The following is a 27,724-nucleotide window of genomic DNA, read 5'->3' on the forward strand; positions in this document are numbered from 1 at the left end:
GAGCAGTATTATAGTAGTTATATTCTTGTATATAGGAGCAGTATTATAGTAGTTATATTCTTGTATATAGGGGCAGTATTATAGTAGTTATATTCTTGTATATAGGGGCAGTATTATAGTAGTTATATTCTTGTATATGGGGGGCAGTATTATAGTAGTTATATTATTGTATATAGGAGCAGTATTATAGTAGTTATATTCTTGTATATAGGAGCAGTATTATAGTAGTTATATTCTTGTATATAGGAGGCAGTATTATAGTAGTTATATTCTTGCACATAGGGGACTGTATTATAGTAGTTATATTCTTGTATATAGGGGGCAGTATTATAGTAGTTATATTCTTGCACATAGGGGCAGTATTATAGTAGTTATATTCCTGTATATAGGAGCAGTATTATAGTAGTTATATTCTTGTATATAAGGGCAGTATTATAGTAGTTATATTCTTGTATATAGGGGCAGTATTATAGTAGTTATTTTCTTGTATATAGGGGCAGTATTATAGTAGTTATATTCTTGTATATAGGAGCAGTATTATAGTAGTTATATTCCTGTATATAGGGGGCAGTATTATAGTAGTTATATTCTTGTATATAGGGGACAGTATTAGAGTAGATATATTCTTGTATATAGGGAGCAGTATTATAGTAGTTCTATTGTATATAGGGGCGGTATTATAGTAGTTATATTCTTGTATATAGGGGGTAGTATTATAGTAGTTATATTCTTGTATATAGGGTGCAATATTATAGTAGTTATATTGTATATAGGGGCAGTATTATAGCAGTTATAGTCCTGTACATAGGGGGACAGTATTATAGTAGTTATATTCTTGTACATAGGGGCAGTATTATAGTAGTTATATTCTTGTATATAGGAGGCAGTGTTATAGTAGTTATATTCTTGTATATAGGGGGCGGTATTATAGTAGTTATATTCTTGTATATAGGGGCAGTACTATAGTAGTTATATTCTTGTACATAGGGGCAGTATTATAGTAGTTATATTCTTGTATATAGGGGGCAGTATAGTAGGTATATTCTTGTATATAGGGGACAGTATAGTATTTATATTCTTGTATATAGGGGACAGTATAGTATTTATATTCTTGTATATAGTGGACAGTATAGTAGTTCTAGTCTTGTACATAGGGGACAGTATAGAATTTATATTCTTGTATATAGGGGACAGTATAGTAGTTATATTCTTGTATATAGGGGACAGTATAGTAGTTATATTCTTGTATATAGGGGACGGTATAGTAGTTATATTCTTGTATATAGGGGACAGTATAGTAGTTATATTCTTGTATATAGGGGACGGTATAGTAGGTATATTCTTGTATATAGGGGACAGTATAGTAGTTATATTCTTGTATATAGGGGACAGTATAGTAGTTCTATTCTTGTACATAGGGGACAGTATAGTATTTATATTCTTGTATATAAGGGACAGTATAGTAGTTATATTCTTGTATATAGGGGAAGGTATAGTAGTTATATTCTTGTATATAGGGGACAGTATAGTAGTTATATTCTTGTATATAGGGCCAGTATTATAGTAGTTATATTCTTGTATATAGGAGCAGTATTATAGTAGTTATATTCTTGTATATAGGGGACGGTATAGTAGTTATATTCTTGTATATAGGGGACGGTATAGTAGTTATATTCTTGTATATAGGGGACGGTATAGTAGTTCTATTCTTGTACATAGGGGACAGTATAGCAGTATTTCGTGTGACTCTTCGAGGTGTCCTCAGTATATATTACATTCTGCCTCCTTATACTGAGGTGCTGGATGTGATGTCATGTTGTGTATGTGCAGGGCTCCTGCCTGGCTTGGATAATACATTGCAGCCATTATACTGGAGCTGCCGGAATCTAATAGTAAAGAGGATCATTATTCCAATAAGACTTTCCCGTGTCTGGAAACGAATCCCCGCCCCTCCGCTGTCTCTGCCCTCCACCCCCTCTCTCCAGCTGCCTGCGTCATTGCCCCCAGTGGGGTGACGTTGCAGACTGGGCGGGAGCTGTCCACAGAACGTAGTGCTGAAACTGCAGCAGCAGGAACTGGCAGCACCGTACCCAAAGCAAAGCCCTGCGCCCGGCTCCTCCACCCTGCCCCGTAACACTGGTGCACCGCTGCCCGAGCCTCACCCAGGAATAGCCACAGTGCCAGCCTCCTGGAGCAGACACCCCGTGAAGACTGAGCCCTTCTACAAGAATTCTTCCTCTTCAATCCCAGGGAGGTAGCAACAGCAGTGGAGCCAGCAGCAAATTACACATCAGCATCGTGAGCACCACAACTGATAAGGAAGAGGGTGGCATCCTGGGCAACATTGGCATTGCATTGAGGGACTGGTCTGGACATGGTTGCATGCCATGCCAACACAAGACAGCACCATCAGCAGGGATGATCCTGGGCTGTATGGGGGCACCCTGTTCCCTGGCACTGAGGTGGGGTAGAGACATGGTCTATGCAGTATGACTGTTGCTCCTCTTTGTTTTTGGGCTCCTGGTGACGCTGCTGCTATGAATGGATGAGACGGAATAGATTTGAGACATTTCCTTCCTCTTCTAGGAATTCTGGGAAGTTACGAGCTCCTTTTATAAGATCTTAGGGTGGTGCAATCAGGTGTTGTCCTCCAGTCGTAAAAATTTTAAGCAATTCAGCCCTAATTCAGAACAATTAGGAAATGTCTTTTATTCCTGTTCTTGTTTGAATATAACGTGAGAGTCGATTTTTATAATTGATATTTTTTTATTTTTGCTGTGTACTTTTTACGAGTCTTCATGGGAAGCGAACCCCTTTTGCATCCACCCCATTGTTTAAGGTCTTATTTTGTACCGATGCCCCCTCTTAGTCAGGCTGCCTCCTCTTAGTCAGGCTGCCCACTCTTAGTCGGGCTGCCCACTCTTAGTCGGGCTGCCCCCTCTTAGTCGGGCTGCCCCCTCTTAGTCGGGCTGCCCCCTCTTAGTCAGGCTGCCCCCTCTTAGTCAGGCTGCCCCCTCTTAGTCAGGGTGCCCCCTCTTAGTCAGGCTGATTGACTCTTTCTACATCTTTTCTTTTGTAGGAAGGGGTCCTTAATATACAGAAAGCACAATCCAACAATATTAGGGCACCCTTCTGGCCTCTGGGTCTGGCAGTTTTTCCTGTTATATTTTGGAGTGAAAAGCCTTCACATGTTCTTGAGAACCGTCCTGCTTTTATGGTGCTGTGGATTATTGGGACCAAGACAAATGTTGCGCCATCAGGGTCTCCTCAAGTGCCGATGCCGCATGCTTTTCAATGACTTGAAGGTCTTATTACTCCGGCGCCCTCCGCAGACGCCTAGTTTGCCCATGAACAGCTCAGAATGTGAGGTGGGCGCCGGAGGTGGCTTGGCAGCCAACAATAATACATTGACAGCATTGGGGCGAGCCTGGAGGGTTCCAGCAGGTGGGACCACTACTACTCCAGAGGAGGACTGGTGTTATCCAGCTACAGCCCCTGGACTCCAGCACCAGCCGACGTCCATGGTCAGTAGCAACTCTTCAGATGAGTTCTGCAAAGGAAAAGCGGAGGATCGGTACTCTCTCGGCAGCCTGGATAGTGGGATGAGGACCCCTCTCTGCAGGATCTGTTTCCAAGGACCTGAACAGGTAAGTCCTAAGCCTTGTATATGTGATCGACCGATCCCTATATACCCTAAAAAGTGCTATGTATCTCTAGAAACGCCAGCATCGTGGTTACTTATATTATCTCAAGACTTGGTATCGAATAATAGAACAAAGCAAATCAATTCAAATGTCTAATATGAAAACCTGACCTGGAAATATTGTGGTCTCCTACATGGTAGTAGATACCAGGGACAACCACTAATGGGAACCCTTTGGTTGTCACCCAGCTCTCCGTAAGTCCTGAATGGAATATAACTCTACATTGTTATGCCACGGTTTATTCAAGATCTGTCGAAAACTGGGTGACAACTCCAATGGGCATCATAATGGTGGCCATCAGTAGTTGTCACCCAGCCCGTCGTCTAGTAGGACGCCATGAAAACGTGGAAATGGCCGATATGTTTTTTTAAAGACTTCACCCGAGGACGACCCTGGGCCTGATCTTTACTTGTATTTATGATCGCCTGCTATGGATTCATATTTGTTTAACGTAAAGAAAAATTTTTGGTCCAGGCAATACAGGGGGCTCTGGCGATGGAAGAACTGGCACTAGCCGGTAGGGAACATTGGGGTTCATATTGTTACCTTACCCCAATACTTTGGACTTGGCCTTTAACTTCTAATTGTATGATCTTCCCCTATAGTATCTGTGCCCCCTGTAGAGAAAGTTGTTCCCTCCACCTTCTCCATGGGCGCTGTCCGCCTGTACACAACAAGGGGGCATTTTCTTCTATATGGGATGGGAGAGGGTCCAATAAGCACGTTGCCCTTTGTTCCCAATATGGGGGTATGTAACGGTGTGAACCCACATCAGGAGGCAGAAGGGGGCATTTTATTTTTGCTCCTCCATGTGCATTGTTGATTTTAAGGGGATTTCCAGTCTTATGTAAATAAAGCCTATTCACAGTGTAATAAAACGTACTGCAACTAACTAATATGCTTTGTGTATCATATCTTTAAAGTCCTAAAGACCTCTGCTTGCAGTCAGTGAACGCATAATTATTGTTTACATTCAAAGGCTTAAAACCTGTCCTGACCTAGTTCTGCTCACACAATTGCATGTCTCATTACAGTGCATCAGGGCTCTTTCTTCTAAGGAGCCCTGCAGCTGTGCAAGCAGGATGTGACTGGGACAGGTTTTTAGTCTCTAAATGTAAAGGAAAATGGTTCTATTCACTGACAGCAAAGCAAGATATTGAAGTGTGAGGAATTAAAACTCAAAGTATATTAGTACTTCACAGGACAATGAGTGCAAAACACTTAAATAATTTATATATAATGAATAGTTTTGAACCTATTATCTGCTTGATTTTTTTCAAAATCTCTGCTTTCTGTCAGTAAATGAACACATTCTTGTTTACATCCAGAGTGTGAAAACCTGACCCAGTCCTGCACACACAGCTGCTGGGTTTATAAGTGAAGGTAAGCGCTATCAGCCTGGAGTCCACAATTTTACGCAAAAATGCTGAAAGAACGCATAAAAAATCCGCTGTGGGAATGCCACGTGTGAACATGCTCTTACTGCTGCTGTGTCACAGGGGATTGTCTGCACTGGTACATTGTATCCAGCTGCAGCCATGTAAGCAGGGCTAGGTCAGGACACGTTTTCAGCCTCTGAAGGTAAACAATGAAAGTTTCCATTCACTGACAGTAGGTCAAAATGGTGAGAAATTTGAAATACACAATCCCTTATTTACTAAATGATTTGTGCCACTTTGGGGGCGGATAGTCGTCGCTGATTTAGGTGAACAACTGTATTGCACAAAATTTCCAACTTTTAATAACTTTTACACCGTGTCCGACACTTCCCCCAAGAGGGGGCAGGGCACAAAAAAAGGGGCGGTTCTTGCGGCCCGACAGATTTATTAATATTTACATCAGAAACTGGGTTAAATTGTAGCGGAAATCTACGGCAGCTGCAGATATCACTTTCTGTCTCAAGAACATCACAAAATGCGACAAAAATATTAACAGGCGTGCGCCTCCGAATTAATGACTCGCATTTTATTCCTACTGGCTTATGACTAGGACTGACACGGCCGTCTTCATATATCCGGCACTAAGTCGTTTAGAAAATTGTAGAACTTTTCCGTGAACAATGATTATTTGTAACTTGAAGCTCCGGGGGCCTCAATACAAATTCTGTAACAGGGCCCCCACCTCCCATGTGCCATCTATACCACTGGTGTCTTCTGACGGGGCAGGAGGGAGTACGGGCACCTCAAGCACCCTGTGGGACCCTGTGACTTTAGGTTTTTAGACGTTTATTACAATATTATATTATGGGGTGCTGTGATTGGCAGCTGCAGGTTCAAACTACAGCTCAGGTTATGCCGCAGCCTTTGCTGGGTGATCACTGCACAGAACCGTCACATTGTTACGGACAAATACACAGAACTATGAAGATAACCATTTACAATGGACCTGACTGTTAACGGTGTTCTTCATTACTGTACAAGTAAAGTTTATTGAAGGGAGGATCGGACATGCTTGTATTATAATGTTGTATTTTGCCCCTCGAGTTCTGATCTTGGGGACTGTGGCTACAGGGACTGTTGCCTACAGCACATCCCATAGTCCAGATGTCCGGACATACAGTTCCATCTTTACCAAAGTTTACAAGTTCTGCAATTTTATAATATAATTTGTCTTTTAATTCCTCACTATTTATGCTTGCTGTCAGTGAATGGGAGCGTTTGTTTTTTTAGTATCTAACTTTATAATCCATCTTGTAACTATTCTCCAAGTGAACACAGACAATAGAGAAGCCGTGAACCCAACACAGAACATTAGCGCAGTCACGTCAAAGAAAAAGAAAGTCATTGTTTTCTTGTGAACCACCCCAGGGTGCACTTAGCGATAATTATTTTTGCACCACTAGGGGGAGCTCACTACACATGAATTTAGTATAGAGCTGTATAAATCCCTATGCAGAGAGCTCCCTCTAGGGGTGTCTTCAGGCAAACAGAATTTTATCATGCAACTTCATGGTGGGAATTTGGAGCTTTGTCTCAGAAAAACAGAGCTCTGACCCCTATAAAGAACTCCAGACCTATTTAGAATAAATATATAAAATGATAGGCACATTTACATTCCTGCCCTAAACCACTTCTTCTAACCCCTGCTCCATCCCAAGTCCTCAGGTGATAACCCGGGTCACTAATAGCAGACATTTTCATGGGCATCAACATGCTTGGAACCCCCCCTTTAAAAGTTTTGTGTTTGTCCCTGCACCCCTGACTCATAAGAGATGAACACCTGATATATTATATGAGAAGTGAGGAGCTTGCACTTGGTGAATGCTCCGTTGCACATTTTCCTATGGACAGAGGATAATAAAGATGTTTGGCAGGGATCAGTAAATGCAGCTCAGTCCCTGCCAGTCCTGGTGCCATGGCCCAGATTTATGTTTATTGGACTGTGATCTTGTTCCAGAACGGCTCATGTTTGTGAAGAGGCTTATACTATCCCCATCCCCAAAGCACAAAGCCTCTTACTATAAAGGGGTTTTCCAGTTTTATGTAAATAAAGCTTAACCAATGTACAATAAAAGTTCTGCAGCTTTCTAATATACTTGTTTTAAATGTTTCATTATTTTCAAGATCTCTGCTTGCTGTCATTGTATTGAGATACCCAGTATTTACATCCAGCATGTTAAAAGTAGTCCGGATCATGTCCAACAGATGCAGCTGCAGGGCTTGTTACAAGAGAGAGTGGTGATACGCTGTTCCAAACTATGCAGGTGTGTGACCAGAACTAGGTCAAGACGGGAATGACTCCATACCATGACAACAAGCAGTGATCTTTCAAATTCTGTGTTCATTGAATTCATCAACCACCACTGATTAAGGCCAGGTTTAAGAGATTTAGACCTCCAGACCATTGATCGGCACTTTTTGTTCTTATGCCCACGACCCATTTAAATAACAAATCGTGCATATGACCCCCCACCCCTTACCCTTCATCGCACCCCAAAATGGATACAGACCCCATAAACAAATGCAGACACAAGGCAAGTCCCACTAAATACAGACCCTAAACTAGACCCTTAAAAACAGACGTCAGATCAGAAGATATTCACCCCCCCCACCCCCCCATTCAACAGTCCTCCTTACCCCCCGGCGTTAGGACGTTGTCTGCGGCCGCGTCCGGGGGTGAAGGGCACTGCTGGAACGGGGAGAGGTGAGTATGTTGTGAAGACGTGAGGGGATTTGCCTTCTCTTCTTGGAGTCTGGGAGAGTTCCCCTTTTTCCGGGACAGTTGGCAAGAATGAGCTCCATACACCTGCCAGGTGTTCCCAAGACCTCAACTAGAGGAAGATGAGGGTGCGAAGGGGTCCGGAGCTCTGTGACACGTTCTCTTATACATTTCCTTACGTCCCCTCCGGTATATGTTCTCCTATGTTATAGAACAGCTGCTGCTGCATTCACAGAACACTTCCTAGACGGGATGTAAGAAGAGTGTGACGTGGTCCGCAGCTCCCCTCCCCCACACTCTGGGATCCGATACTAAACCATCCAATATGAATGACAATGGAAGTGGCCAAAAAATTGGTGTATCCATCACTCTGATATAAATTATCCCAGGATTTTCATTTTAATTGTTCTGTTTTTAAAATGACACAATAAAACCATAATTTATATCAGAGTTCTGGATACACCAATTTTTTTGGCCACTTCCATTGTCTTGTAGACCTGCTGTCGACTCAGGATTCTTCTGGGAGTATCTTCAAGCACTGGAACCAATTAACGCAGGAAATAACGCAGCGGGAACGCGGTGAGCGAAACTTTGTATTTCTTTCTATTTCTTCCAATATAAATTCCACCTGATTCTATCCCATAAGGCACTGCCGTCATATAGTATAACATCCTCGTAACATCGGCATTAGGCAAAGACGGATTTAGGTTGGGGCAAAACTGCTGACAGTGGGACCCCGAGGAGCCGCCTGAGAATAGACGGGCAAATTATTTAGCTTGAATGTCAGTTCCAGTAGTCGGTGGAGCGTTAATTTACACTTAGTACCGAAGAATCAAGAGATCTGCGCGACGTTATTCGGATTTGCATTTGCGCTGTATTATTTGGCGGTGTATGTGAGGCTATTATTTGGCGGTGTATGTGAGGCTATTATTTGGCGGTGTATGTGAGGCTATTATTTGGTGGTGTGTGTGAGGCTATTATTTGGTGGTGTATGTGAGGCTATTATTTGGCGGTGTATGTGAGGCTATTATTTGGTGGTGTGTGTGAGGCTATTATTTGGCGGTGTATGTGAGGCTATTATTTGGCGGTGTATGTGAGGGCTATTATTTGGCGGTGTATGTGAGGCTATTATTTGGCGGTGTATGTGAGGCTATTATTTGGCGGTGTATGTGAGGCTATTATTTGGCGGTGTATGTGAGGCTATTATTTGGCGGTGTATGTGAGGCTATTATTTGGCGGTGTATGTGAGGCTATTATTTGGCGGTGTATGTGAGGCTATTATTTGGCGGTGTATGTGAGGCTATTATTTGGCGGTGTATGTGAGGCTATTATTTGGCGGTGTATGTGAGGCTATTATTTGGTGGTGTATGTGAGGCTATTATTTGGCGGTGTATGTGAGGCTATTATTTGGTGGTGTATGTGAGGGCTATTATTTGGCGGTGTATGTGAGGCTATTATTTGGCGGTGTATGTGAGGCTATTATTTGGTGGTGTATGTGAGGGCTATTATTTGGCGGTGTATGTGAGGCTATTATTTGGCGGTGTATGTGAGGCTATTATTTGGCGGTGTATGTGAGGCTATTATTTGGCGGTGTATGTGAGGCTATTATTTGGCGGTGTATGTGAGGGCTATTATTTGGCGGTGTATGTGAGGCTATTATTTGGCGGTGTATGTGAGGCTATTATTTGGCGGTGTATGTGAGGCTATTATTTGGCGGTGTATGTGAGGCTATTATTTGGCGGTGTATGTGAGGCTATTATTTGGCGGTGTATGTGAGGGCTATTATTTGGCGGTGTATGTGAGGCTATTATTTGGCGGTGTATGTGAGGCTATTATTTGGCGGTGTATGTGAGGCTATTATTTGGCGGTGTATGTGAGGCTATTATTTGGCGGTGTATGTGAGGCTATTATTTGGCGGTGTATGTGAGGCTATTATTTGGCGGTGTATGTGAGGCTATTATTTGGCGGTGTATGTGAGGCTATTATTTGGCGGTGTATGTGAGGCTATTATTTGGCGGTGTATGTGAGGCTATTATTTGGCGGTGTATGTGAGGCTATTATTTGGTGGTGTATGTGAGGCTATTATTTGGCGGTGTATGTGAGGCTATTATTTGGCGGTGTATGTGAGTGCTATTATTTGGCGGTGTATGTGAGGCTATTATTTGGCGGTGTATGTGAGGGCTATTATTTGGCAGTGTATGTGAGGCTATTATTTGGCGGTGTATGTGAGGCTATTATTTGGCGGTGTATGTGAGGCTATTATTTGCCGGTGTATGTGAGCGCTATTATTTGGCGGTGTATGTGAGCGCTATTATTTGGCGGTGTATGTGAGGCTATTATTTGGCGGTGTATGTGAGGCTATTATTTGGCGGTGTATGTGAGGGCTATTATTTGGTGGTGTATGTGAGGCTATTATTTGGTGGTGTATGTGAGGGCTATTATTTGGCGGTGTATGTGAGGCTATTTGGCGGTGTATGTGAGGCTATTATTTGGCGGTGTATGTGAGGCTATTATTTGGTGGTGTATGTGAGGCTATTATTTGGCGGTGTATGTGAGGCTATTATTTGGTGGTGTATGTGAGCGCTATTATTTGGCGGTGTATGTGAGGCTATTATTTGGCGGTGTATGTGAGCGCTATTATTTGGCGGTGTATGTGAGGCTATTATTTGGCGGTGTATGTGAGGCTATTATTTGGCGGTGTATGTGAGGCTATTATTTGGCGGTGTATGTGAGGCTATTATTTGGCGGTGTATGTGAGGCTATTATTTGGCGGTGTATGTGAGGCTATTATTTGGCGGTGTATGTGAGGCTATTATTTGGCGGTGTATGTGAGGCTATTATTTGGCGGTGTATGTGAGGCTATTATTTGGCGGTGTATGTGAGGCTATTTGGCGGTGTATGTGAGGCTATTATTTGGCGGTGTATGTGAGGCTATTATTTGGTGGTGTATGTGAGGGCTATTATTTGGCGGTGTATGTGAGGCTATTATTTGGCGGTGTATGTGAGGGCTATTATTTGGCGGTGTATGTGAGGCTATTATTTGGCGATATATTTGAGGCTATTATTTGGCGGTGTATGTGAGGCTATTATTTGGCGGTGTATGTGAGGGCTATTATTTGGCGGTGTATGTGAGGCTATTATTTGGTGGTGTATGTGAGGCTATTATTTGGCGGTGTATGTGAGGCTATTATTTGGCGGTGTATGTGAGGCTATTATTTGGCGGTGTATGTGAGGCTATTATTTGGTGGTGTATGTGAGCGCTATTATTTGGCGGTGTATGTGAGGCTATTATTTGGCGGTGTATTTGAGGCTATTATTTGGCGGTGTATGTGAGGCTATTATTTGGTGGTGTATGTGAGGCTATTATTTGGCGGTGTATGTGAGGCTATTATTTGGCGGTGTATGTGAGGCTATTATTTGGCGGTGTATGTGAGGCTATTATTTGGCGGTGTATGTGAGGCTATTATTTGGCGGTGTATGTGAGGCTATTATTTGGCGGTGTATGTGAGGCTATTATTTGGCGGTGTATGTGAGGCTATTATTTGGCGGTGTATGTGAGGCTATTTGGCGGTGTATGTGAGGCTATTATTTGGTGGTGTATGTGAGGCTATTATTTGGCGGTGTATGTGAGGGCTATTATTTGGCGGTGTATGTGAGGCTATTATTTGGTGGTGTATGTGAGGCTATTATTTGGCGGTGTATGTGAGGCTATTATTTGGCGGTGTATGTGAGGCTATTATTTGGCGGTGTATGTGAGGCTATTATTTGGCGGTGTATGTGAGGCTATTATTTGGCGGTGTATGTGAGGGCTATTATTTGGCGGTGTATGTGAGGCTATTATTTGGCGGTGTATGTGAGGCTATTATTTGGTGGTGTATGTGAGGCTATTATTTGGCGGTGTATGTGAGGCTATTATTTGGCGGTGTATGTGAGGCTATTATTTGGCGGTGTATGTGAGGCTATTATTTGGCGGTGTATGTGAGGCTATTATTTGGCGGTGTATGTGAGTGCTATTATTTGGCGGTGTATGTGAGGCTATTATTTGGCGGTGTATGTGAGGCTATTATTTGGCGGTGTATGTGAGGCTATTATTTGGCGGTGTATGTGAGGCTATTATTTGGCGGTGTATGTGAGGCTATTATTTGGCGGTGTATGTGAGGCTATTATTTGGCGGTGTATGTGAGGCTATTATTTGGCGGTGTATGTGAGGCTATTATTTGGCGGTGTATGTGAGGCTATTATTTGGCTGTGTATGTGAGGCTATTATTTGGCGGTGTATGTGAGGCTATTATTTGGCGGTGTATGTGAGGCTATTATTTGGCGGTGTATGTGAGGCTATTATTTGGCGTGTATGTGAGGCTAGTATTTGGTGGTGTATGTGAGGCTATTATTTGGCGGTGTGTGTGAGGCTATTATTTGGTGGTGTATGTGAGGCTATTATTTGGCGGTGTATGTGAGGCTATTATTTGGCGGTGTATGTGAGGCTATTATTTGGTGGTGTATGTGAGGCTATTATTTGGTGGTGTATGTGAGTGCTATTATTTGGCGGTGTATGTGAGGCTATTATTTGGCGGTGTATGTGAGTGCTATTATTTGGCGGTGTATGTGAGGCTATTATTTGGCGGTGTATGTGAGGCTATTATTTGGCGGTGTATGTGAGGGCTATTATTTGGCGGTGTATGTGAGGCTATTATTTGGCGGTGTATGTGAGGCTATTATTTGGCGGTGTATGTGAGGCTATTATTTGGCGGTGTATGTGAGGCTATTATTTGGTGGTGTATGTGAGGCTATTATTTGGTGGTGTATGTGAGGCTATTATTTGGTGGTGTATGTGAGGCTATTATTTGGCGGTGTATGTGAGGGCTATTATTTGGCGGTGTATGTGAGGCTATTATTTGGCGGTGTATGTGAGGCTATTATTTGGCGGTGTATGTGAGGCTATTATTTGGCGGTGTATGTGAGGCTGTTATTTGGCGGTGTATGTGAGTCTATTATTTGGCGTGTATGTGAGGCTATTATTTGGCGGTGTATGTGAGGCTATTATTTGGTGGTGTATGTGAGGCTATTATTTGGCGGTGTATGTGAGGCTATTATTTGGCGGTGTATGTGAGGCTATTATTTGGTGGTGTATGTGAGGCTATTATTTGGCGGTGTATGTGAGGCTATTATTTGGCGGTGTATGTGAGGCTATTATTTGGTGGTGTATGTGAGGCTATTATTTGCCGGTGTATGTGAGGCTATTATTTGGCGGTGTATGTGAGCGCTATTATTTGGCGGTGTATGTGAGCGCTATTATTTGGCGGTGTATGTGAGGCTATTATTTGGCGGTGTATGTGAGGCTATTATTTGGCGGTGTATGTGAGGCTATTATTTGGCGGTGTATGTGAGGCTATTATTTGGCGGTGTATGTGAGGCTATTATTTGGTGGTGTATGTGAGGCTATTATTTGGTGGTGTATGTGAGGGCTATTATTTGGCGGTGTATGTGAGGCTATTATTTGCCGGTGTATGTGAGGCTATTATTTGCCGGTGTATGTGAGGCTATTATTTGGCGGTGTATGTGAGGCTATTATTTGGCGGTGTATGTGAGGGCTATTATTTGGCGGTGTATGTGAGGGCTATTATTTGGCGGTGTATGTGAGCGCTATTATTTGGTGGTGTATGTGAGCGCTATTATTTGGTGGTGTATGTGAGCGCTATTATTTGGCGGTGTATGTGAGGCTATTATTTGGCGGTGTATGTGAGGCTATTATTTGGCGGTGTATGTGAGGCTATTATTTGGCGGTGTATGTGAGCGCTATTATTTGGTGGTGTATGTGAGGCTATTATTTGGCGGTGTATGTGAGCGCTATTATTTGGTGGTGTATGTGAGGCTATTATTTGGCGGTGTATGTGAGGCTATTATTTGGCGGTGTATGTGAGGCTATTATTTGGCGGTGTATGTGAGGCTATTATTTGGCGGTGTATGTGAGGCTATTATTTGGCGGTGTATGTGAGGCTATTATTTGGCGGTGTATGTGAGGCTATTATTTGGCGGTGTATGTGAGGGCTGTTATTTGGCGGTGTATGTGAGGCTATTATTTGGCGGTGTATGTGAGGCTATTATTTGGCGGTGTATGTGAGGCTATTTGGCGGTGTATGTGAGGCTATTATTTGGCGGTGTATGTGAGTCTATTATTTGGCGGTGTATGTGAGCGCTATTATTTGGCGGTGTATGTGAGGCTATTATTTGGCGGTGTATGTGAGGCTATTATTTGGCGGTGTATGTGAGGCTATTATTTGGCGGTGTATGTGAGGCTATTATTTGGTGGTGTATGTGAGGGCTATTATTTGGCGGTGTATGTGAGGCTATTATTTGCCGGTGTATGTGAGGCTATTATTTGGTGGTGTATGTGAGGCTATTATTTGGTGGTGTATGTGAGGCTATTATTTGCCGGTGTATGTGAGGCTATTATTTGGTGGTGTGTGTGAGGCTATTATTTGGCGGTGTATGTGAGGCTATTATTTGGTGGTGTATGTGAGGCTATTATTTGGCGGTGTATGTGAGGCTATTATTTGGCGGTGTATGTGAGCGCTATTATTTGGCGGTGTATGTGAGGCTATTATTTGGCGGTGTATGTGAGGCTATTATTTGGCGGTGTATGTGAGGCTATTATTTGGCGGTGTATGTGAGGGCTATTATTTGGTGGTGTATGTTAGGCTATTATTTGGCGGTGTATGTGAGGCTATTATTTGGCGGTGTATGTGAGGCTATTATTTGGCGGTGTGTGTGAGGCTATTATTTGGCGGTGTATGTGAGGCTATTATTTGGCGGTGTATGTGAGGCTATTATTTGGCGGTGTATGTGAGGCTATTATTTGGCGGTGTATGTGAGGCTATTATTTGGCGGTGTATGTGAGGCTATTATTTGGCGGTGTATGTGAGGCTATTATTTGGTGGTGTATGTGAGGCTATTATTTGGCGGTGTATGTGAGGCTATTATTTGGCGGTGTATGTGAGGCTATTATTTGGCGGTGTATGTGAGGCTATTATTTGGCGGTGTATGTGAGGCTATTATTTGGCGGTGTATGTGAGGCTATTATTTGGCGGTGTATGTGAGGCTATTATTTGGCGGTGTATGTGAGGCTATTATTTGGCGGTGTATGTGAGGCTATTATTTGGCGGTGTGTGTGAGGCTATTATTTGGCGGTGTATGTGAGGCTATTGTTTGGCGGTGTATGTGAGGCTATTATTTGGCGGTGTATGTGAGGCTATTATTTGGCGGTGTATGTGAGGCTATTATTTGGCGGTGTATGTGAGGCTATTATTTGGTGGTGTATGTGAGGCTATTATTTGGCGGTGTATGTGAGGGCTATTATTTGGCGGTGTATGTGAGGGCTATTATTTGGCGGTGTATGTGAGCGCTATTATTTGGCGGTGTATGTGAGGCTATTATTTGGCGGTGTATGTGAGGCTATTATTTGGCGGTGTATGTGAGGCTATTATTTGGCGGTGTATGTGAGGCTATTATTTGGCGGTGTATGTGAGGCTATTATTTGGCGGTGTATTTGAGGCTATTATTTGGCGGTGTATGTGAGGCTATTATTTGGTGGTGTATGTGAGGCTATTATTTGGTGGTGTATGGGAGGCTATTATTTGGCGGTGTATGTGAGGCTATTATTTGGCGGTGTATGTGAGGCTATTATTTGGTGGTGTATGTGAGGCTATTATTTGGTGGTGTATGGGAGGCTATTATTTGGCGGTGTATGTGAGGCTATTATTTGGCGGTGTATGTGAGGCTATTATTTGGCGGTGTATGTGAGGCTATTATTTGGCGGTGTATGTGAGGCTATTATTTGGCGGTGTATGTGAGGCTATTATTTGGCGGTGTATGTGAGGCTATTATTTGGCGGTGTATGTGAGCGCTATTATTTGGCGGTGTATGTGAGGCTATTATTTGGCGGTGTATGTGAGGCTATTATTTGGCGGTGTATGTGAGGCTATTATTTGGCGGTGTATGTGAGGCTATTATTTGGTGGTGTATGTGAGGCTATTATTTGGTGGTGTATGTGAGGCTATTATTTGGTGGTGTATGTGAGGCTATTATTTGGCGGTGTATGTGAGGCTATTATTTGGCGGTGTATGTGAGGCTATTATTTGGCGGTGTGTGTGAGGCTATTATTTGGCGGTGTATGTGAGGCTATTGTTTGGCGGTGTATGTGAGGCTATTATTTGGCGCTGTATGTGAGCGCTATTATTTGGCGCTGTATGTGCTACTTACAAACTCTGCCCGAGGTGCCAATAAGAAATAAACCGTTATAAATAAGTGAAAACTCCAGCAAGACATTAAAATAAATATTTCATGACATCTCGAGCAGCAGAAACTGAAGTGTCAGGAAGATTTGATGGTTTTCTTACTAACATCAGTTCCGGCTGCCGTTGTGTAACTACAAGTCCCAGCCTGGCCAGACTGACTAAGGATGCAGGGCTTGTGAATTGCACAGCTTGAGTTATCCTGAACTAATAAAACGAAGAAGCAAAACTATTAAGTACGCATGTAATGCCCCCCCCCCCACCCCCCCCACAGTGGATAAAGTTTTCGCAAAACAGGACAGAGGTGTTATTTTTTTGGACGTTGTCTCTAGAAGTCATAGTCTAAAGTACACCTGTTGACTCTCATCAGAGGCTCTGGCTGTTGCTGTTTATGTCCCCATGCTTTGCACTGCAACTCTGCTTCTTTAGGGCACAAGTCTGATCAGTGACTCCAATTTAGCTGTTTTTCCTATTGGAATATGAGGTAGTGTGTAATCCACCTCATGTCTCATCAGAGGCTCAGGATGCTGCTCTGCCCCTCCCCCACCCTTCTTCACATTGGCAGCTGTATAGAAGCTGAGCACCGGTCAGTACATGGAGAGCTGATTTCTATTACAACAAGGACAGAAGATTATAAACTACAAGTAACTAAACCTCCAGTGAGGAAAAGAAGATGATCAGGAAACTGGAAAATCCACCAAAGACAAAGTTACAATATACAGAATAAATGATACAATGTAATAATGACAATACGCAGGGTCGGGTGGTATTCCCAGTGCAAAATTTCCAACTTTCCACCTTCTCTGTTATAATTATTTTTTTGTATAACTTTGTTTTTACGTATCATGTGTTTTTATATTGGGTTACATAATGTCTTTTACTCTATTCACATCCAGAGCGGTTTTCAAAATTCTGATGGTTGCTCTTGGAAATAGACTGCATATTATCTGCATCTCACAAATAATTATTTGACCTAACTTTACCATTACTGTGAGCTGCCACAATGCGCTGGTAGCAAGAAGCCAGCAACTGTGAATTCAGCTTTGGATGTGAGTGGAGTACAAGACATAATGTAACTGGTAAGTAAAGCGAAGTATTACTTGAGATTTCATATGTATTTTAAACTGTGAAATAAGTGAAGGCCGGTCTGGATTCATGAATGGCTTTTTTAATTTTCGTACCACCGCGTCTCGTCGCACCTTTTACCCTTTTTTCTGTATGTAGCGCACTTCTAAATATTCCTTCTATACATTACAGTTCTGTTCTAAATCTCGCACATCTGGTACCGCACAACTTGTGATAACAGTCGGAGAGCTCAGAAATGATCAAAGTGTTTTAATTATATCCAAACTCAAACAAACCAGCAAAGTTTGGTGCAAAAAAATCCTGCCAGATATATATATATTTACATTCTACATACTGTATACACTTCTAATACATGTCCCTAACATGGTGATGACCATTCAATAATAGGACCCTCTGGGATCATAAAGCAGTGGTCTGCAACTACAACTCCCAGCATGCCCTCATGGTCTGAGGCTGGAGTCCCAGTGGGGTCAGACTGAGTTTTGCAGGGTTTGTACGTTCAGTACATCTACAGCTTATCAGCTTGAGCCTCCTCGGCTGAAGACAACTCTTCACGTTTTATTTACAAATGTGTTATTCATGTTACTAGTGTCTTTTTATGTGGCCTCTGGACCCCTCAGGAACCCTCTGCACCCCATAATTACACCCCTGTAGGTAACAACTAAAAAAAATAAGTAAAAAAACCATGCCACCCCCTGATCATACCAAGGTCTAACATCATGGACGCTTAAAATAGAACGCAGCCAGAAATATACAGGTTTTAGCACTGAAGGTTGTCACAACTCCTCCCCATAACCTGGTTTAAAGGGCGTGTCCAGTTTTTTGTAATTAAAACGTATTTCTTGTATAATGGAAAGTTCTGCAACTTTCTATTAGACTTGTTTCAATAAATGTTTAAATTCCTCACCACGTTTAAGATGTCTGCTCTCATTACATTCAAAGGTTAAAACTTGAGTCCCCTTCAAAACAGATAAGGGTTTGCAGCAATGTATCAGTCTACGAGTGGCCAGGGCGCCGCTGTGCGGGGACAATCAGTGAAAGTGCTCTACTGCTAAAGCAGCGCTGTGGCCCCCTTCTTTTTCAGGACTACTGTTTTTTTAAGGGTGTGTTTGTATTGTTTATTAAAAAAAAAAAAAAAAGGAATGCTGGGAAATGTAGTTCAAACAGTGAAGGAGGAAGTAGCTAACTTCTCCACCTACTTCCGTTTCAATAGAAATAGATGTAGTTGCAGCTTTGGACATCGTTTTGAATTCTCTCCAGGGTTGCTATCGCATTGTTCCTGCACTAACAATATATTTGGGGATTGATATTAATGAACTTCCCCACTCATTTCTCTGAAGTCGAATGTTATTGGGGGGGCCTGGGCTAATAACTATTGGCCAAACGTTTGGGCAACGACTAGTTATTGTGTATGGCCAGCGGTAGTGTGACTATTGATAGGTCTTTCATTATCCTATTAATGCATGATATGTGCAGGGGGAGATGAGTGGTTACAATGCAATCTGGCGCCGCTTATCACCATGGTAAACAAGAACATTAGTTCAAACAGAATCAAACCTGTCCTGCCCATGTTTCTCCCAGCAGTGGGTGTTGGGAGAGGGTCTTCAGCCCGTGTTCACATTAGATTGCTGGCTGATCCTGATGAACAGCGATGGCTATGAATTCGGCTACTGAAACGCCTGGCAATGAGCTGTAATTGCGGGGGGGGGGGGGGGGGGGGGTGCTTGAATGGTCATCCACATAATACATGGAGGATCTGCTGATACTTAGCGACTCCCCAAATAGGGGACCCCCATCTATGACATCATTATACCCTCATAGGTCATATGTAGTGGGGTCGTCTTACTGAGGCAGCCCCTTTTGATGAACAATTCGGCCAATAACCCCCAAAAAAAGGCAATCATTTTTTTCCACTAGTTACCGTTGGGGTGCACTGGCGCCTCTATAATCCTATAATCCTGCATTAAGACCGTGGCGGAGCCGCTGAACGTCTTTGCGATGTTTTTAATGTTCCAGTGCGGCGAGTTACGTATTAGGATGACTCACTCTGAACACCAGCAATTAAATACCCATAGACCAGAAAGATTCAGAGGATCAGCGTGGAAAATATCAGAATCGCTCTTCGCTTTAGCAAACAAAAGGCTCTTAATTATTTAAAGAAATGTTGAAACATAATTCAATTATTTATATTGTAATCAAAACACAAAGAAGTTCAGAGCGCTCGTCCTCACCTGTTACATCCACGGAACCTGTCGGCGCCATCAGTGTTACTTTACCTTAAGAACCTTCACTGATACGTAAGGGAATGTAGACTTAATATCAGCCGGCGTGCAGGCACGAAACGCTTCATGACGGGCCGCTCCATCCATATGGCCGCGCTCACTGCACCTGACACAATAATGCCGCCGTACAGGGCACAGATAAGACTTCTAGCTTTTTTATGGTCAGTGGCGTTTTTTTCCAAACCGCAGCCTGCGTTTTTCTGTAGAAAATTTCACAAAATAAAAACCACCACCAAAAACGCATCTAAATTTGTCAGTGTTTTTTTAAACTGCAACATTTTGTTTTTTATGTTTTTTTATTTAGTGTCATTATGTACATGTATTTTTCATGCCGTTTCTTCAAGTCCTATAGAGGAGCCTATAGGAAAAATATAAGGAAAATCGCCATATCTAGAGCATGCTGCGATTTGAAATAAAACGCCACCGACCCCAAAAACGGCACAAACCAAAACTCTGTGAATGTGGCCCTTTTAATATTTGACTTTAAAAAAAACATCTGGCAACGTTTTTGATATAAAAATGAATTCAGGGGAAAATGTCAGAACAAAAAGGCAGCAAAACGCTGTGTGTGAATACAACCTGAGGCCACGTTCACGTGGCAGAATTCTGGTCAGTATTTGGAAGCAAATACCAGAAGGGGAACCTACATAGAGAAGTAAAATGGAAAGATTTGCACCTCTTCTAGTTCTGGCTTGAAAATACTGGAGCAAAATACTGCTGTGTGAACGAGGCCTTTGTGTTCAGACGTGAATCATAGTAATCATAGTAGGCGCGCTGCAGATTTGATCGTTTTCTAAAACCCTATTCATTCGCATTGTCATATACTGTGCTGTGGATTTTAATATCCGGAATTCACACCAAAAATCTGCAACAAGTGTGTTTAATGTGAAATAGGACAATATTATTATCATTATATTATTACTATATCATTATTATATTATTATATTATAACTATTTTTATTATATTCTCACGATTATTATTATTATGAAATTATTTATTTATTTATTATAATTATATTATTACTATATTATTGTTGCTATTATTATTACTATTTTATTATTATTGTTGTTTTTTTATTATTATTCTTATTATTATTGATATTATTTTTCATTATTATTATTAGATACAGCAGTTTTATGATATGCCAGGCTAGAAGTTAGTTTTAGGGGCTGCCCACCATTAGATTCTCCGTTGTCATCATCCTCCTGTCACCATGTTGTATAATGAAGCCCTCTAGGCCTAAACCCATAGAATTTTTTTTTTAATGACTGTTGCCCAAAAAGCAAAATATCACTAGGGCTGAAACCCATCCCCCCAGAGCTGCTGTTCTGTGATTGTACAATCCCGTGTTTTTAGATCCAGCTCTATATGACAATGGGAAATTTAATGGGCTATTCCCCTAAATGAACCCTGACACTGGGACCGACCCCTTTACATGTATTACAGATGCCCAAAAAGGCTGAAATAAAGGGAAATATTGTACTCACTAAACGCCTCCTAAACTCCCAATGGGAGGACTAGAAAAGGGGTGATCATCTATGCCCCCTCCTCTCTGTGAGCCAATAGAATTCCCAGAAGTCTTATTTCTAAGAAAATAGGGGGGGATCTTCTTGCTCTATGTGGGGAGCATTTAAAGGGTGTGTACTCTTTTGCAAGCATTTTTTTTAATTGCTCAAATGCATCTAAAATAATGAAACAATTTTGCAAATCGTCATATTTTAAAAATCCCTTACCGTTTTGTGTATACAGCTCCTATGCAGGCCTATGTGTCTTCATGATTACAGACTCCAAGCAAACAATGTGTAAACTGATCCTGCGGCCATTCGCTCTCTTGTTGCTCTTCTATGGACACATGGCTGCAGGATCAGACTATATAGGGTAGTTTGCAGTATTTACCATGGAGACCCATAGGAGCTGTATACACAAAACGGTGAGAAATTTTTCATCAAGACTATTTGCAAAGTTGCTTTATCCTTCATTTTAGATGCATTGGAGCAATAAAAACAATGGTTGCAAAAGTGGATATCATTGAGCGGGCATTGAAAAGGTGTCCTATCTTTGGCGCAGGCGGGACCATAACTGTCATTGTCCTCCTGTTTACGATGGCTCAGGGCATTCACAAATTCTATGTTCTAAAAAACGACGACCTATCATGCATTAATCCCGCGCTGACTCAGTGAGGACCCTGTAATCCATTTCATTCTTCCTATTTCTATCCTAGCTCAGCGCCTGCCCTCTGCATTCACGAGATATCAGCCAGTTCAATAGATGCGCCCGCTCTACTTCGTGTTGCTCTCTATCCTCTTTAGGAACCTAAACACTGCTATGATCGCTTTCCCTAATCTCCTTTTCTTCTGGGCTAAACATGGCCATGGCGTCTAATCCTTCCTCGTAGCGTCCGCAGCTCTCCAAGAGGTAATTCTCCTTTTAAAAGCAGCCAGTTCTCCCCCCGGGACTCCACGGCTCGGCGTTCAGCACTCAGCAAATCAATGGAAGTCAATGACAATACTGGCGTCCTGTCCACATCTCCAAATCAGGACCTGTTATCCGAGAAAACGCACCCCCTCATTACAGGGGCGTTTCCTAAGTACATTACTAAGGATGATTATAGGAAAATGTTCACATTAGGATGACCGGCCTCAGCATGTTAACCAGGGAACCTCAATAACTACAACTCCTTACTCATTTCTTTATTTATCTGTTTCTGGGAAAGCTGGGTAATAACCAATATGGTCGCCATTACCGGCCCAACAGGGGTTTTGCCTCCACTGGAATACAAAATCTGTCTAGTTATCTATTAGTGATTACAGATTTGGGGCTGGGGGACACCATCATTGAGGGACGTAATGGTCACCGTAATGTGTCACCCGGCTTTCCCAAAAAAACTGATATAATTGAGAAATGGCTGTATTGAATAATTAACAACTTGACAGAAGCGGATGACTCGGGGTTCATTCATTTATTAATTTATTGGGTCTTTTCATAGGTCACGTTGGTGTTTCAGCTTCTCAAGACTGTTACTATTCACTGACAGCAAGCAAAAATCTTGAATAGGGTGATAAATTTAACCGCAAAATGTATTAGAAAGTTGCAGAACTTTTCACTATACAATGATTGTGCTTTAAATATATCAAACCGGACTCTTTCTTATCGAGGTTACAGTCACTTATTTTCCGCACAACATGTATTTGGACAAGGTGTGGCAAAACTTTTGCATAAAACTGTATGGGTTTCCAGCGTGGTTTCTAGTAAGACATAAGGTGTAACTTAAAGCGCCGGGGCTGCAATATAAAATCTTTAACAGGCCCCCCACCTACCATGCGCCATTTATAATACTTGTCTTATTATGTGGCAGGACGGGCCTTGGACCCCCTTAGGCACCAGGGCCCGGGTGTGACTGCTGCCTCTGCCCCCTATAGCTATACCACTGGCTTCCACCTCTATGGTATCACCACATGGCAGCACGTTCTCCTTACTATTCCGTGCAAGGGAAGAGAATTGACAAGCCATTTCATACAATTTGGGGCTCAGAGTGGTGGTCAACTTTTTGGCCCCTGGAGCTGTACCTGGGCGGGAGGGGGGAGGTGATGCTGCAGTTCCGCGTCTGCACCGAGTAGGTAAAGCATAAGGGAAGATATTGCAGCCGCAGTGTCAGTCCCTGTGTCATGGACGGTGCTGCTCTCCTGATGCGGCCGCATTATCCTCTCCTTTCTCCATCAGAGAAGGTGCGAGCGTTTGTATTCTAGCCGGATAATCTGCGCTAATGATTTATCGGTAATCTGGGGTCAGACACCGTGCACGGATCTCTTGTCTGAGGTCTGAAAGGTGTCACTGAATCCCGGAAGAAGAGGATCGAGCAACAGCAGCTACTAACAGGACTGAGCAGAGGCGTAACTAGGCCCCAATGCAAGATCTGCAGCCGGGACCCCATCCTACTATGTGCATTCTTACCAACAGCCCCGATTTATTATTTTTTTTTCCCTGAGAGTAAATGGACACAAATATCGTGTACGCAGTTGGTTTACTTGTGAGTTTGAGTGCAAAGTAAGTGTACATTGTCTTGGTGTGCAGTGAGTAGGGCTGACGTCAGCACCCGGCGAAACCGGGCAAGTCCCGGAAATCACTTAGGGGGAGGATCTGACCAGTTCTCCCAAACCGGTTCTTAAAATTAATGCTGGTTTGTGTAACCGGGGAGAAGAACTGGCTCCCCTGCACTCAATTGTGTCCGTGTCCATAGGAGCTTGGTTCTGGTGTTATATTTGTATTGCGCTTGGTTTTGGTGTTGTGTATATACAGTGAAGGAAATAAGTATTTGATCCCTTGCTGATTTTGTAAGTTTGCCCACTGTCAAAGTCATGAACAGTCTAGAATTTCTAGGCTAGGCTAATTTTACCAGTGAGAGATAGATTATATTTTAAAAAAAACAGCAAATCACATTGTCAAAATGATATATATTTATTTGCATTGTGCACAGAGAAATAAGTATGTGACCCCCTACCAACCATTAAGAGTTCAGCCTCCTCCAGACCAGTTACACGCTCCAAATCAACTTGGTGCCTGCATTATAGACAGCTCTTACATGGTCACCTGTATAAAAGACTCCTGTCCACAGACTCAATGAATCAGTCTGACTCTAACCTCTACAACATGGGCAAGACCAGAGAGCTTTCTAAGGATGTCAGGGACAAGATCATAGACCTGCACAAGGCTGGAATGGGCTACAAAACCATAAGTAAGACGCTGGGTGAGAAGGAGACAACTGTTGGTGCAATAGTAAGAAAATGGAAGACATACAAAATGACTGTCAATCGACATCGATCTGGGGCTCCATGCAAAATCTCACCTCGTGGGGTATCCTTGATCCTGAGGAAGGTGAGAGCTCAGCCGAAAACTACACGGGGGGAACTTGTTAATGATCTCAAGGCAGCTGGGACCACAGTCACCAAGAAAACCATTGGTAACACATTACGCCGTAATGGATTAAAATCCTGCAGTGCCCGTAAGGTCCCCTTGCTCAAGAAGGCACATGTACAGGCCCGTCTGAAGTTTGCAAATGAACATCTGGATGATTCTGAGAGTGATTGGGAGGAGGTGCTGTGGTCAGATGAGACTAAAATTGAGCTCTTTGGCATTAACTCAACTCGCTGTGTTTGGAGGAAGAGAAATGCTGCCTATGACCCAAAGAACACCGTCCCCACTGTCAAGCATGGAGGTGGAAACATTATGTTTTGGGGGTGTTTCTCTGCTAAGGGCACAGGACTACTTCACTGCATCAGTGGGAGAATGGATGGAGCGATGTACCGTCAAATCCTGAGTGACAACCTCCTTCCCTCCACCAGGACATTAAAAATGGCTCGTGACTGGGTCTTCCAGCACGACAATTACCCGAAACATACAGCCAAGGCAACAAAGGAGTGGCTCAAAAAGAAGCACATTAAGGTCATGGAGTGGCCTAGCCAGTCTCCAGACCTTAATCCCATCGAAAACTTATGGCGGGAGCTGAAGATCCGAGTTGCCAAGCGACAGCCTCGAAATCTTAATGATTTACAGATGATCTGCAAAGAGGAGTGGGCCAAAATTCCATCTAACATGTGTGCAAACCTCATCATCAACTACAAAAAACGTCTGACTGCTGTGCTTGCCAACAAGGGTTTTGCCACCAAGTATTAAGTCTTGTTTGCCAAAGGGATCAAATACTTATTTCTCTGTGCACAATGCAAATAAATATATATAATTTTGACAATGTGATTTTCTTTTCTTTTTTTTTTTTTATATATATAATCTATCTCTCACTGGTAAAATTAACCTAGCCTAAAAATTCTAGACTGTTCATGTCTTTGACAGTGGGCAAACTTACAAAATCAGCAAGGGATCAAATACTTATTTCCTTCACTATATGTACTGAGCTTGGTTCTGGTGTTATAGATAGAATATATATATATATATATATATATATATATATATATATATATATATATATATAAAATGTACTGAGCTTTGTTCTGGTGCTGTATATATGTACTGAGCTTGGTTCTGGTGCTGTATATATGTACTTAGCTTGGTTCTGGTGCTGGATTTCTGTTATGAGCTTTGATCTGGTGCTGTATATATATACTGAGCTTGGTTCTGTAGCTGTATATATATACTGAGCCTTGTTCTGGGGCAGTGTATATGTACTGAACTTCGTTCTGGTGCTGTATATATGTATTGAGCTTGGTTCTGGCAATGTATTTTTGTACTTAGCAGAAATTTTGGGCGTAAAATCCACAGCGTATGACTGTTGCAGGCAAGTGGATGAGGTTTAACAAATCTGAATATTTTCCGCACGGAAATCAGGTGAAATCTTGAACAATAGCTACAGTATGTGCAGTTTTACTGTCGCGCGTGACACACCGCAAAAGGGCTCACTGAGACTCCATCTCCCAAGGACCCAGATAAACCTGGAGCCGGCCCTGGCAGTGAGTGTACATAGTGTGGAGAATATAAAATGAATGTGCTCATACTCAGGTCCGTGCTGTCATTACACTGTTCAGTAATACGTGTGTTCTCTACTAGAATACAATTGGAAATCTTTCGACGTAAGAAGTAATATTGTATTTTTTTTTTTGGTATTCGTGATTTTGAATCCATAGATTCGCTCTCTGATTGGATCTCTAGTGTAACATGGAAAGATTACAAAGCAGTTAATTAAATCTACATTGTAAATGTCAATCCTTTGTATGATAGTAAGAAAATAATTTCCAGAGACTTTCTGATACAAAGTTGACAATAAACTCCTCTCCCTCAGGCTGTTCCTGATCATCTTATTTTCTCACTAGAGGTTTAGTTTCTTGTAACTTATAATTATTTTGTCCTTTCTCAAAAAGCAAATTATCAGAAGATAGTATGTGCAGACACTGAACAAGCGGAGAATACTAGGAGATATTAGCTGTGAAGACTGCAGTATTCTGAGTGCAGCTCTGGAGTATAATACAGGATGTAACTCAGGATCAGTTGAGGATAAGTAATGTAATGTATGTACACAGTGATTCCACCAGCAGAATAGTGAGTGCAGCTCTGGTGTATAATACAGGATGTAACTCAGAATCAGTACCGGATAAGTAATGTAATGTATGTACACAGTGACTCCACCAGCAGAATAATGAGTGCAGCTCTAGAGTATAATACAGGATGTAACTCAGGATCAGTACAGAAAAAGTAATGTAATGTATGTACACAGTGACTCCACCAGCAGAATAGTGAGTGCAGCTCTAGAGTATAATACAGGATATAACTCAGGATCAGTACAGGATAAGTAATGTATGTACACAGTGACTCCACCAGCAGAATAGTGAGTGCAGCTCTAGAGTGTAATACCGGATGTAACTCAGGATCAGTACAGGATAAGTAATGTAATGTATGTACACAGTGACTCCACCAGCAGAATAGTGAGTGCAGCTCTGGAGTATAATACAGGATATAACTCAGGATCAGTACAGGATAAGTAATGTAATGTATGTACACAGTGACTCCACCAGCAGAATAGTGAGTGCAGCTCTGGAGTATAATACAGGATATAACTCAGGATCAGTACAGGATAAGTAATGTATGTACACAGTGACTCCACCAGCAGAATAGTGAGTGCAGCTCTAGAGTGTAATACCGGATGTAACTCAGGATCAGTACAGGATAAGTAATGTAATGTATGTACACAGTGACTCCACCAGCAGAATAGTGAGTGCAGCTCTGGAGTATAATACAGGATATAACTCAGGATCAGTACAGGATAAGTAATGTAATGTATGTACACAGTGACTCCACCAGCAGAATAGTGAGTGCAGCTCTGGAGTATAATACAGGATGTAACTCAGGATCAGTACAGGATAAGTAATGTAATGTATGTACACAGTGACTCCACCAGCAGAATAGTGAGTGCAGCTCTGGAGTATAATACAGGATATAACTCAGAATCAGTTCAGGATAAGTAATGTAATGTATGTACACAGTGACTCCACCAGCAGAATAGTGAGTGCAGCTCTGGAGTATAATACATGATGTAACTCAGAATCAGTTCAGGATAAGTAATGTAATGTATGTACACAGTGACTCCACCAGCAGAATAGTGAGTGCAGCTCTGGAGTATAATACAGGATGTAACTCAGGATCAGTACAGGATAAGTAATGTAATATATGTACACAGTGACTCCACCAGCAGAATAGTGA

The 27,724-nt window shown here is 42.4% G+C and overlaps 1 protein-coding gene across 1 annotated transcript in view; it reads left to right on the plus strand.

Annotated features, from left to right (window-relative positions):
- Nucleotides 1-2,036: 2,036 nt before the first annotated feature.
- MARCHF4 (membrane associated ring-CH-type finger 4) overlaps nt 2,037-27,724 on the plus strand; it is a 101,502-nt gene continuing 75,814 nt past the window's right edge. Inside the window, exons 1-2 of the mRNA XM_075829092.1 lie at nt 2,037-2,462; nt 3,080-3,647. Coding sequence (XP_075685207.1) covers nt 2,383-2,462; nt 3,080-3,647 — 648 coding nt within the window. The 5' untranslated portion in view covers nt 2,037-2,382. The remainder of the gene's footprint in view (nt 2,463-3,079; nt 3,648-27,724) is intronic.

Source organism: Rhinoderma darwinii, chromosome 6, assembly GCF_050947455.1.
Source record: "Rhinoderma darwinii isolate aRhiDar2 chromosome 6, aRhiDar2.hap1, whole genome shotgun sequence".
Lineage (NCBI taxonomy): Eukaryota > Metazoa > Chordata > Amphibia > Anura > Rhinodermatidae > Rhinoderma > Rhinoderma darwinii.